Source organism: Candoia aspera, chromosome 9 (genome assembly GCF_035149785.1).
Source record: "Candoia aspera isolate rCanAsp1 chromosome 9, rCanAsp1.hap2, whole genome shotgun sequence".
In the NCBI taxonomy this organism is placed as follows: domain Eukaryota; kingdom Metazoa; phylum Chordata; class Lepidosauria; order Squamata; family Boidae; genus Candoia; species Candoia aspera.
In genome coordinates, this window is record NC_086161.1 from 9,071,962 (window position 1) to 9,085,540 (window position 13,579).

The following is a 13,579-nucleotide window of genomic DNA, read 5'->3' on the forward strand; positions in this document are numbered from 1 at the left end:
TGTGTGACACCATCCATCCTTCCTCTGTCATTTTTCACAGTGTTGTATCAAATCGATGTTATGGTATTGGCCTAATCTTTTCAATAGACACCAAGGTGAGAGAAACTAATGAGAATATATAGGCTTGATGATATTTCTGTTGAGTTAATTGGCCACTGACACTAATCTTTAAGACAAGTGGGCTGCCATTTGCTGCTTCCCATAATGATGATTTTCTAAATGTATGAAACTAATCTTTAAGATTAGCCAAACAGTAATCTTCTGCAGATATAGTAGATATATTCAAATTGCTTATAAACAACATTTAGTTTAAAAGTGAAACACTGCCCAGATTAATCACTTGATAGGCTGTTGCTAAATTATTACCTGTTTTTGTAGCTCTGGAGAAAAAACACTGAATACAACCCCAAATCTCCCTTGTCCAGCACAGGTGACAAGTGGGCTGCCATTTGCTGCTTCCCATAATGGTGATTTTCTAAATGTATGAAATGCTCATATTTTAAGAAGAACATCAGGAGTGCAATAGGAGCACCGGATGAATGTGGGCTTTCTATCATGTTTGGGCATTCATGGGAGTTAAGAGTTCCCTATGGTTTACCCCTTCAGCAAAGGATCGTTACCTTGTCATGGTGCTGGGGCTTGAGCACCTCAATGATGCCATGAGCTAAACTGTGAAGGGCCACCCAAGACGGGAAAGTCATGACAGAGAGGTCAGACTAAATGCGATCCCCGGGGAAGGTAATGGCAACCCACCCCAGTATTCTTGCCATGAAGACTAAATGGATCAGTACAACCAGAGATATGTCAGTATACCATCGGAAGATGAGACCCCCCCAGGTCGGAAGATGGTCAAAATGCTACTGGGGAGGAACAGAGGATGAGTTCAATTAGCCCCAGATGTGATGATGCAGCTAGCTCAAAGCCGAAAGGACGGCTAGCGGCCGACGGTGCTGGTGGTGAACGGCGAATCCGATGTTCTAAGGATCAACACACCATTGGAACCTGGAATGTAAGATCTATGAGCCAGGGCAAATTGGATGTGGTTATTGGTGAGATGTCAAGATTAAAGATAGACATTTTGGGTGTCAGTGAACTGAAATGGACTGGAATGGGCCACTTCACATCAAATGACCACCAGATCTACTACTGTGGACGAGAGGACCACAGAAGAAATGGAGTAGCCTTCATAATTAATAGTAAAGTGGCTAAAGCAGTGCTTGGATACAATCCAAAAAACGATAGAATGATCTCAATTCGAATTCAGGGCAAGCCATCTAAGATCACAGTGATCCAAATATACGCCCCAACCACAGATTCTGAAGAAGCTGAGGTAGAGCAGTTCTATGAGGATCTGCAGCACCTACTGGACAACACACCTAAAAGAGATGTTATTTTCATCACGGGAGACTGGAATGCTAAGGTGGGCAGTCAAATGACACCTGGAATTACAGGTAAGCATGGCCTGGGTGAACAAAACGAAGCAGGACATAGGCTGATAGAATTTTGCCAAGACAACTCAATGTGCATAACAAACACTCTCTTCCAGCAACCTAAGAGACGGCTTTATACATGGACTTCACCAGATGGACAACACCGAAACCAGATTGACTACATCCTTTGCAGCCAAAGGTGGCGGACATCTATACAGTCGGTAAGAACAAGGCCTGGAGCTGACTGTAGTTCAGATCACAAACTTATTGCACAATTTAGGATCAGTCTAAAGAGATTAGGGAAAACCCACAGATCAGCTAGAGATGAGCTCACTAATATTCCTAAGGAATATGCAGTGGAGGTGAAGAATAGATTTAAGGGACTGGACTTAGTAGATAGGGTCCTGGAAGAACTATGGACAGAAGTTCGCAACATTGTTCAGGAGGCGGCAACAAAATACATCCCAAAGAAAGAGAAAACCAAGAATGCAAAATGGCTGTCTGCTGAGACAGTAGAAGTAGCCCAAGAAAGTAGGAAAGCAAAAGGCAACAGTGATAGGGGGAGATATGCCCAATTAAATGCAAAATTCCAGAGGTTAGCCAGTAGAGATAAGGAATTATTTTTAAACAAGCAATGTGTGGAAGTGGAAGAAGACAATAGAATAGGAAGGACAAGAGACCTCTTCCAGAAAATTAGAACCATCGGAGGTAAATTCCAGGCCAAACTGGGTATGATCAAAAACAAAGATGGCAAGGACCTAACAGAAGAAGAAGAGATCAAGAAAAGGTGGCAAGAATATACAGAAGACCTGTATAGGAAAGATAACAATATCGGGGATAGCTTTGACGGTGTGGTCAGTGAGCTGGAGCCAGACATCCTGAAGAGTGAGGTTGAATGGGCCTTAAGAAGCATTGCTAATAACAAGGCAGCAGGAGACGACGGCATTCCAGCTGAACTGTTCAAAATCTTGCAAGATGATGCTGTCAAGGTAATGCATGCTATATGCCAGCAAATTTGGAAAACACAAGAATGGCCATCAGACTGGAAAAAATCAACTTATATCCCCATACCAAAAAAGGGAAACACTAAAGAATGTTCAAACTATCAAACAGTGGCACTCATTTCACATGCCAGTAAGGCAATGCTCAAGATCCTGCAAGGCAGACTTCAGCAATTCATGGAGCGAGAATTGCCAGATGTACAAGCTGGGTTTAGAAAAGGCAGAGGAACTAGGGACCAAATTGCCAATATCCACTGGATAATGGAAAAAGCCAGGGAGTTTCAGAAAGATATTTATTTCTGTTTTATTGACTATTCTAAAGCCTTTGACTGTGTGGACCATAATAAACTGTGGCAAGTTCTTAGCGGTATGGGGATACCAAGTCATCTTGTCTGCCTCCTGAAGAATCTGTATAACGACCAAGTAGCAACAGTAAGAACAGACCACGGAACAATGGACTGGTTTAAGATTGGGAAAGGAGTACGGCAGGGCTGTGTACTCTCACCCTACCTATTCAACTTGTATGCAGAACACATCATGCAACATGCTGGGTTTGAGGAATCCAAGGCTGGAGTTAAAATCGCTGGAAGAAACATTAACAATCTCAGATATGCAGATGATACCACTTTGATGGCTGAAAGCGAAGAGGAACTGAGGAGCCTTATGATGAAGGTGAAAGAAGAAAGTGCAAAAGCTGGCTTGCAGCTAAACCTCAAAAAAAACAAGATTATGGCAACCAGCTTGATTGATAACTGGCAGATAGAGGGAGAAAATGTAGAAGCAGTGAAAGACTTTGTATTTCTAGGTGCGAAGATTACTGCAGATGCTGACTGCAGTCAGGAAATCAGAAGACGCTTAATCCTTGGGAGAAGAGCAATGACAAATCTTGATAAAATAGTTAAGAGCAGAGACATCACACTGACAACAAAGGTCCGCATAGTTAACGCAATGGTGTTCCCCATAGTAACATATGGCTGTGAGAGCTGGACCATAAGGAAGGCTGAGAGAAGGAAGATCAATGCTTTTGAACTGTGGTGCTGGAGGAAAATTCTGAGAGTGCCTTGGACTGCAAGAAGATCAAACCAGTCCATCCTCCAGGAAATAAAGCCAGACTGCTCACTTGAGGGAATGATATTAAAGGCAAAACTGAAATACTTTGGCCACATAATGAGAAGACAGGACACCCTGGGGAAGATGCTGATGTTAGGGAGAGTGGAAGGCAAAAGGAAGAGGGGCCGACCAAGGGCAAGGTGGATAGATGATATTCTAGAGGTGACAGACTTGTCCCTGGGGGAGCTGGGGGTGTTGACGACCGACAGGAAGCTCTGGCGTGGGCTGGTCCATGAAGTCACAAAGAGTCGGAAGTGACTAAACGAATAAACAACAAACAATGGTTTACCCACATGAAGTAGTAATAAAACTATCAGTTACTAGATCTTACATTAAGCCATAAAGTACTTTGTTTTGGCTTTGCATTTTGTTGGGAATCAACCACAGTTATTTGTAAACTAGGGTGTATGGTTGGTGTGTTATGCAAACCCAGTCACTTGTGGATTATTTATCATACCTTGATGAAAGAAGCAATAGCTTAGTATGGAGCATAATCCAGTGTGCTGCAATAAAGCTACCTGTGAATAGCTTTGGATACCCCCTTCTCCTTTTCAGCCTAACCATAGGATTGTTGTGAACATTGAAAGAAGAGAGTGAAATACAGGTTTATCATGTAATAAAAAACAAAACAAAACCTGGCTGAAACAATGGGGGTGATGTGCTTTGAGTAACCCATAGCTCTGAATAAATGGTTACAGAAAAAATGTCACCCCCTAAGCTTGTGTGTATTTAAGTTACCACCTGAGGCACAGAGAAGTGGGTTCAATGGGGAAAAGTAGCAAGTGTCATCCAGGGACAATCATATGGTGCAAAGGCAATCCTTGAGAGTTCTGGGGGTGGGGGGTGGGGGGGGAATGCACCCCTGTTTCTTTATTTTTTTTTAAATGAACATCTGGATGTTCCTCCATCTCCCTTACCCCCACCTCCCTCTTCTAACTCTGTGAATGCTGAGAGAGCCCTAATTGAAACAGGCCCATCTTGGCTCCTGTTTCCTGCGTGGGAGTGAGAGTCAGGCCTCTGTGAAAACAGTTCAAAAGTGCAGACACAGTTTAGCCAATCCTGCCTAAATAAATGGGGGGCTCAGCTGGGTTCATTTGCAAAAATGTTTTCTCTCCCTCCTTTTCGTCTTCACCCCTGAATGTTTCACCTGGACAAAACCTTTCCAAGCTGAGATGAGGCAATTATGTTGCAAGTTGGAGCCTTTCAGTATGGTAAATCCCCACACAAGATGACGGGGGACCCTCAAGGCACCGTCACCATTCCTGTCGAGAGGAGGGCTTGGAAACAAAGCCCCTTCTGTTTGATCCCCTTTCTAGATGACCACAGCAGCCAATTTTTGGAATGCTCCCTAGTGCTGAACAGGAAAGCTGAAGATCCCCAATACTGTATCTCATGTCCCATCTCATCTGTGCAAAGCGACTTCTGTTTTCACAAGACCTTGCCTTGGTCAGGCTGAGCCCCATTCTTGGCTTTGAAGTGAAATGCCAGTAAGCTGCTCTACAAAGAGTGGGCAGGACAAATGGTGAAGTTGATTTCAGCCTGTTAAACTGGAGTTAAACTGGAATGAATGCCATTAAACATGATTCCTCCTCCATCTATTTAATCATTTTTATCCTCCCTCTGCCGTGTTAAAATCTGTGGTTTGGTAGCAATTTTTCAGGATCTTTAGGGCCATATGGAGGGTCTGCTCTTAGAGACCCAAGCATTGTTTGCAGTTGTTGGCTAGTCTCATGTGTATTTAAAATGCAGCTGATCTGGGCTAGTTGGCTTCTGTCTAGGGCATAGAACATCCTTTATTGATTTGCCTGGCAAATGGTATGAGCTATGTAGGACCTAGGAGATCAGTGTGTGATAGAGCCCATCTCCTGGCTTTGTTGATGGCTGTTTTTAGAATGCTGAGCTGCTATGTGTTTTTATTTTTATATTATGTATCTTTGTATTTTATCTATTTTATCTATTTTACTGTAAGCTGCTTAGAGTCACATTTGTGAGATGGATGGCTGTATAAATCAACTAAGTCAATCTAAAATGAAGTGATGCTGATTATAGATTTCAGGAGCCCTAAGCAAAATAGTCCCTGGTGTCTACCCTTAGACATCTGTGAGTCCTTGTGGTACTGCTTTTCAATAACGGGCAACAGCAGTAATGCGTATTAGGTACAATGAGTATTAGTGGTATCTGGCAAATCTTGGATTTCCCACAGTGCTTCAGAGTGATCCTATCTCAGGGGCATTATAGGAAATTTAAAGGCAGGGTTCTGTATTTAGATGGATGCTGAAAGAAATACTGTACTGTTCTTAGCGTAGTACAAGAGTCTTCTCTGTGCTAAATGAGTAATGTTGCAGAATAAGCTTTTGAGCATTATACTTCTCACTCCTTTCTGATGCTGCTTGGTAAGGTAAGGTCTCTCAAGGTGAGCTCAACACCTGCAGCCTATACGTAGGCCACAGTTGTGTAGAACAGATGGACTGGCTTTACTTTTATTAAGCCATGGTTTGTTTCAACCATGGTCACTTGAACAATCCATATAATATTAAGATATAACTCATGATTTATGAACCACAGTGGCTGGGTTCATACAACATGAAAAGCCCAAGCCAAACAAACCACTTTATGGCTTAGCGTGATATGTAAACCTAGCTGTGGAGTTCTTGGCTTTGGTTTCCCATGGCAATGGTGTATTAGGTGTCTTTTTCTGATGGCTTAAGAGTTTGAGTAGATATGGATACAGGGAGTGAAGTGTTGGCAAGAATGACATTTTGCTTCTCTTGAAGTCAATAGTGAGCTTGATCTCTGACCTCAGTGGCTATCCATCAGATCTTCAGACAGGAAGGGAAGCAGAAGAGGTGCCCAGGTCAGCCGACTCCTGCTGTGACCAGTCCCACCGGACATCAATTCTGGCCTTGCTACTGTGTAAGGTACTACAGACGAACAAGGGCAGAATGGATTTTTCATGAGGAACAACTAGAATTGGGATCTACAGTTTATAGGAGACAAGATGGAGAGGAATGTCCCACTTATTATTGTAATGTGTATACATGAGCTTTAAATATTGCTTAAAGAAAAGGCCTGCCATGATTTGGGTCCTAACACTGTTGTAAAGTAGTGGTGGGGAATCTGTGGTCCTCCACAACTGAACAGCAACTCAGCAATCATAGTCAAAGTGGAACAGATATGAGAAAGGTTCAGTCATGAACAATGTTGGAAGTTACAGTTGAGCAAGTTTTGAACTTACCAGACTACAACATGGAGAATTGCAGAGTCCCTGCCTCATTATAAGGTTGAATATGTTGCTGTTAGACAGTTTTTAAAAAAAAAAATTGCTTATACAGTTTGCACATGCAAACTCAACAGGGCTATTTTATTACTGGCTGCTATTATTTAGCATACGTACATACAAATGCCTTCAGTTCTAATTCAGTTTGGAATTCTTATCCATAAGGATATTGGGTTGATAAGGAAAGGAAAAGCAATTTTCTGTTTGAGAAAATAAATCTTCGAGAGCTTTTTCTATCTTAATATGGTCTTCAAAAGATGTATCATAAGTTCATTACAGATATATTGAGTGTGCCCATAACTTGTACTAAACTGTAAGATATATTTGGTTTGGGTTTAATGTATTGTGTAATTCTAATCATCATGGCTTTTAAACCACAGTCTGATTCACTTATTAACATAACTTAACAAGCAATGTCTAGTGATACTGAGTGGTATATCCATTTATGACCTAAAGTATTGTGCGTTGTGTGAACCCAGCCAATTATCTTTTATCCAAACACGATTAAGCAAATCATGGTTTCATGTGATGAAAGAACTATGTGATTATGTTAATTATTTACTTAAGGTGGCATTTGATGTCTGTAATTTAATTTAAGACTATACTAAATATATAGTAAATATAACCTGGACATAACTAGCGGTGTTTCTTCAGTTAAGCTAGACCGTAGTTTTCTCTTCTGAGATCAAGATCTATGGGCCTCACTATTGCAGAGTAATATTGGAGTATTAGTGCCATCTTTTGTTGATCATGAGTGAAATTTGAGCTGTTTGGACTGCACACAGGGTTGGAGTAGTATCGATTCAGGGAGATCTGGTGCTGGAATATTGTGAAACTGAGAGCAATTCATGTGCTGCTGAACTTGGATCAGGACTGGATGCTGAATGCTCTTGTCTTCCTGTAAAAACAAGTATAAATTTTAAATAGGCATTACTTCCATTTAGTGTCTGTCTGTCTGTCTATCCATCCATCCATACACTCCAGTTTAAAGCAAGACACCAGTTCTGCCTCTCTAAGGCTGAAATCCAAAATATATTTAGAAGTAAATTCCATTGAAATAAAGTTTATTTCTGAGTAATCATAGTTAAGTTTATGGTATAAGGCATTGTATGCTGCTACATGTTGACTTGAATGGATTTTGCAACTGAATCCAAGACATGTTTACTTGGGAAGTAATTATAATTAAACCTAGGATTGAGCTACACATATCCCATCTTCTACCTCTATTTTGTTTGCAAATTCTCATCTTAATTGACTGGCTTAATGTTCAGAAAGGCAGAGCTCATTTTAGAAATGAAACCTGGGCCAACTTTTGGCAAGAATGGCTTTATTTCTTTTAATAGATGCTAGTTGGGCAAACTAAATGTAAAAAATGCTTCTTAGCACTTGAACTGAAATAAGCTTGGAGAAAACATCTTGAGAAGAGTGTAATTAAAACCCTGAAAGTAAAGAGGAAATCTTAGCAATGGCAACTTGAAACAAAATGTGTATAAATGTTAACAAAATATTTAAGGAATTTATTTAAGGAAATCATACAGCCTTTTTTATGTGAGGCATGTTACACTGAACTAGAGACTTTATAATAGATACAAAGGAAAGAGATAGGAATGATCAGAGAGACTGAAATGTCATCTTGAATTCACAGTGTAGAAAAAAATCAGTAGCAATTCAATGTCCTGTGTAGCATAATACCATACGTGTTTATCACCTGGGCCAAACATTATGCTAAGCCAAAAGGTGGTTTGCTTTTGGTTTAGCATTTATGTAAGCCCAGTCAATTATGGTTTATTCACAGATCCCCAGTCAAACCATAGCTTGGTGTCAAGTGTAAACCCAGCCAGTAAAGAAGTTAAACCATAATTGTGTGCACCAAGCAAATTTTGGATTATTGAACAAATCAGTTAGGTATCATGACTTAACACAATGTATGAAGCAGATCACTGTGTGTGAAACCAGTCACTGGTGGTTTGTAAATGATGGCTTATGGTTTAATGCTATGTGTTAACCACAATACTTATGCTTGCTTAACCCATGTGAACCCAACCAATTCCATATATGCTATTAGCATACTGTTTGTCAGTGTGATAATCTATTGTGCATGCTTTGTGAAGAGTAACTGATTAGGACTTGCTTTAAGGGAGTGTGCAGAGCATTGTCCTGCAGGCCTAACCCTGGTGTGTTACTTAAGGTCTGCTGTGCATATGTTCCTCTTTCTGTATTTGAAGTTGATCAACAGCAAAACAAGTGTCAGAACCTGCTTCTCCCACCTCTCAAAGCTGTGTCTGAGTCACTCTCCCATAGCCAGAGAGCCACGCAGGCTGCCCTCTGACCAGCCTGCAAAGGTGATTGAGCAGTTGGTGGGTGGTCGCTTTTAACCTCTGAGCATGCTAAGCCCATCATTAAAATACAACAAGCTGCTTAAAAGTAGAGGGAGAGTGTACAGGACACTTTCTCTTGGTGTTATCTCTGAGCAGAAGATGGATGGCAGAGTTGGCTCAGCAGTATGTTTATTTCTCCAGAGCTTTGCTAATAAAACCTTCTAAATATCTAAACGACATTTTTAAACAGTGTTTGGAATCTGTTCCTTGTTCTCCAATAGCTTGGCTATAGTTCCCATTGCATTTTCTCCTAAATATCCCACCAAAGACCTTCCTGATGAGTTTTGCAGAAAGATAACAAACACAACTGTATTTCTTAGTATAAGAAGACTACCAAACAAAATATCATAAACACTGATAGAAAAAAAAAAATCATCCTAGCTACATGACACTCTCAGTCCCCACCCAATCACCTTACTTTAAATGAGGATCTCATTGTCATAAAAATGCGCACACAAACTCACCAGTTGGAAGAACTTACAGGGTTTGCCTTAACATGGTTTACAAATCACAATGGCTGGGATTCACACAACACATTAAACCAAAGCTAACACATTAGGACTTTGTGTGATGAGTGAACACAGCCAATTTCTCTCTGTCCCAATGGGAAATCCAGGGTATATGGTGGTTTTGTTTTTTTTAATATATGCTAAATTGAGAAGTAATTGCAAAGAGAAAGACACAGTTATCTTGAGATAAACTGTAAAACTCTAAAGCTACTTTTTAAGAAAGATGAAGACCATTCCTCATCTAGAATCTGGAAGTCCTCTGTCGGGTTATCTTTATTTTAAAAATGAAAGGACACATTATTTCTCCAGTTCGTCATTGGCACAACCAACATTGAGATGATTTGAGTAGAATGCTCTTGGGAAGCCCCATACATTCACCAGGGACCTCCCCAGTTTTGCTTTCTTCTTATACTCCTCTTGGTGCATACTCTGTCTCTTCCTCTGTTCATTCTCTTTTTTGAAAGTATAGAGAAAAGGATTAAGAAGAAGGAGCTCTGTTAATCTGTTAGAAGTACGTGTGCAGCATTGATTTTATAGGGGGACCCAGACTGTGAGACCTGAGACCTGCATCTATTAGTTAAATTCAGGTGGCACCACTAAAACAGATCAACGACTTCAGGTGTGGAAAACCTGTAGCCATAACTGCAATGACATGTGAGTTTAACCCTTACAACCCTTTCTCCCAAAAAATGAAAAGCCAAAGAAGAAGTCTACTCTGTCCTTCCTATTTTGGGTTTTAGTTGGAAAACCTAGCTGGAGATCTTGCGTACAACCATGTTAAAACAGTGGTTTATTTATTTATTTTTCAAATTTCTATCACCTCCCATCTCTCCTGAAAAGGGGACTCTGGGCAGTTTCTATTTAATATGGTCAGATTATCATAAGTTGACTGCAAGGAAGACTTAACACCCTACTGTTCAGTTCTATATATCTTTACAAAATCGAAGAGCAGTAACTCAAAAATGGCCTCACACAGTCCACTTCCATTGGCTGCTCATGAACTTGCTTCCTATTTATCTTTGGCACTTCGTGTAAACAGCCAACTTAGATTTGCCCACTGAGTAGTATTCTAGCCACGAAAAAAAAAAGCTTGCTGGTGGTCCTGTTGGTATCTGTCCTTTGACTGCAGTTTCCTAATCCTTTCACCATCTATATCATTTGTATCAACTGATGTTCCTGTTTCCCATCTCTTTCTTTTAGATATGGAATGTGCAGATGTGCCTTTGTTAACTCCAAGCAGCAAAGAAATGATGTCTCAGGCATTAAAAGCCACATTCAGTGGTTTCACAAAAGAACAGCAACGACTGGGAATACCCAAAGGTATGCCACAAATGCTGATTTGGGCCTAGAAGCTACAAGATCGTGTGGTTTCAAAACAGGTGCAAGTTGAATGGGTTTGTTGAATGTATTCTAGAGCCCTATGTAATTCAGTTTTCACTTAGTAAGTAGAAAGCAATTTGAACACGCACAACATTTGGGACATAACTGCTGAAGGGTAGCATTTCTATCTTATATGGGTAGAAGCTCCTCAAATGTTCTCTATGTTACCTACCAGAGCCTTGACATTCCTGCTTCCTTTTCACTGTAACCCAACAAAGCAACAATCAACTTGATGGTAGAAACAGCGGGCATCCCCTTTCTTATATGTTCCTCAATTATTTTAAGGTGTTGTTGCTATATTATTAAGAGGAAGTACTGTTTGGTACTGGGGAGCTGATAGACTGAACAAAAGTGCAATTAATGTGTCCTGGTGATGGTTCCCAGTATCTGATAATCCAAAGAGCTTCTGAATAAAATCCAGTTTCTAACTACCTTGGATAAAAACTGCTGGAGAACTCTTACCAAACCAGAAGAAGTGTACTGGAATGTGTGTTGGAAAGGGCCTACATCTCACTGGATTATCAACAGGGGAGAGAGTATGATTTTTCACTGAGAGAGATACAAGGGCCAATAATTTAGTCCAGCAGAAATCTTGCAGCCTTTCCCAATAGGATGTTGTAAGCAACATACAAAATGGTACACCCAGTGACTGTTTTTATCTGTGGTTCCCTCATGCAGATCCTCACCAATGGACAGAAACTCATGTACGGGACTGGATTATGTGGGCCATGAATGAGTTCAGTCTGAAGGATGTGGACTTCCAGAAGTTCTGCATGAATGGAGCTGCCCTGTGTGCTCTAGGAAAGGACTGCTTCCTTGAATTAGCACCAGACTTTGTAGGAGACATTCTTTGGGAACATCTGGAGATGCTGCAGAAAGGTAGTGATGATAAGCCTATAACAAGATCACCAGCAAAGACCTGGGATGCTTTTATCAGGACTGTAGTGGAAAGCTATGCAAGTTTATTTATTTTATTTATTTTCTATCCCGGCTTTATTATAAATAACTCAAGACGGGGAACATCCCTATTACTCCTTCCTCCTCCTATTTTCCCCACAACAACAACCCTGTGAGGTGAGCTGGGCTGAGAGAGAGCGACCGGCCCGAGGTCACCCAGCCGGCTTTCGTGAGAGTTTATTTTATGAGATTTCCTGAATATCCCACCGCAAACCCAGTGCTCCTGGTTCTGCATCACTTTGATTTATCATGGTGGGGTTTAGTTGTTCCTCGGAGATAGAAAGTATACTATGGCCTGTATTGAATACTTTGGCAGGGTTCTAATCAAACCACAGTGGAAGGCTCACAAAGCAGCTTGCTCTCAGCCATAAATTGTCCTTGCCTTTTAAAGGCAGTTTTATCTTTCTCTGTATTTTGGGAGCATAGGGAATTGCCTTATCTATGTTACGAGAGATGTCTATTTATTTAAGGACTGTCTACATTATGGGTTGATTAACACAGGATCTGTGGATACCAGAGTGCCATCAAATGCCAAAGAGATGCCTATCATCCCCTCCCTGGTACAGAATTTCAGCTTTAGACTAGGACATTAGTTCAACTGTGCAAGATTGTACAATGCCACTGGGGCTTTTCAGGTTGCTGACTTAGTCTACATATTCAAGATCCAAGTGCTGCTGTTAAATTATATCTTTCTCCTATCTGTAGCTGACTATTCCTGCCCAAAGTCTTTTCAGCAGCTTTTCCATCAGTAGGCTGAAGCACATATGAACAGGAGTTACTGTTTGAACAGAACGGCACTACAGCCACTGTGCCTCCGTGCCCTGCTATAACGGGTGGGATTTTCCAGTATGTGTATAGTTCATCAGCATCCACTTCTTTGCCAACTAACTGGCAAGTCTTACTACTTGGATCCTGTGGGGAAAAGACACCAATGAACCAAGTTCATACAAAGGCCTTGATTTAGAAATTAGGGGGTCTTAACTGCCAGGCTGCACACAATTTACGCTGTGTTTCTGACACCTCCTTTTTCCAAAAATGATGGGAAAGCACCAGCTATTCCTGGACTACACTGGATAAGCTTTAAGCAACAGACCAGCATTCAGTCTTGAATAATGTGAAACCAATTGTAAATAGAGGGCACCCACTAAGTTGTTTGCAAATCATTTTGGAGGCTGCCGTAATAGGTAGAGGCAGGTGCTTATTATTCCATTTTGGGAGGCAAGAGTGGGTGGGGACAGTTTTGTCTGTTCCATGAAATCCACTAAAAAGGTAGGTGATGTGACCACCTTCTGTGGCTTTCTGAAGGTCAACATGCTTGGATGTAAGATGGGCAGCCTCTCCTCTTTTTTGTTGATGGTGTATAGTTGCACTCTTTTTTTTTCCTTTTTCATTCCCAACTAGTTTCAGTGTGAGAGCTGAGTAACGGATCAAGCTGTACCCAGAATATAGAGATTTGAGTTTCCATGTGTTTTGCTGTGCTGTTCGTTCATTCCTTATGAGTGAGCATGCTGACATCACCATGGCATGCCTAATATAT

General features: G+C 41.0%; 1 protein-coding gene across 2 annotated transcripts in view; it reads left to right on the forward strand.

Annotated features, from left to right (window-relative positions):
• The window catches only part of ETS1 (ETS proto-oncogene 1, transcription factor), a 102,037-nt gene that overhangs the window by 63,950 nt on the left and 24,508 nt on the right, over window positions 1-13,579 (forward strand). For both annotated transcript variants that reach the window (XM_063311545.1, XM_063311543.1), the window contains 2 exons: window positions 10,906-11,025; window positions 11,764-11,964. In XM_063311545.1, coding sequence (XP_063167615.1) covers window positions 10,906-11,025; window positions 11,764-11,964 — 321 coding nt within the window. The remainder of the gene's footprint in view (window positions 1-10,905; window positions 11,026-11,763; window positions 11,965-13,579) is intronic.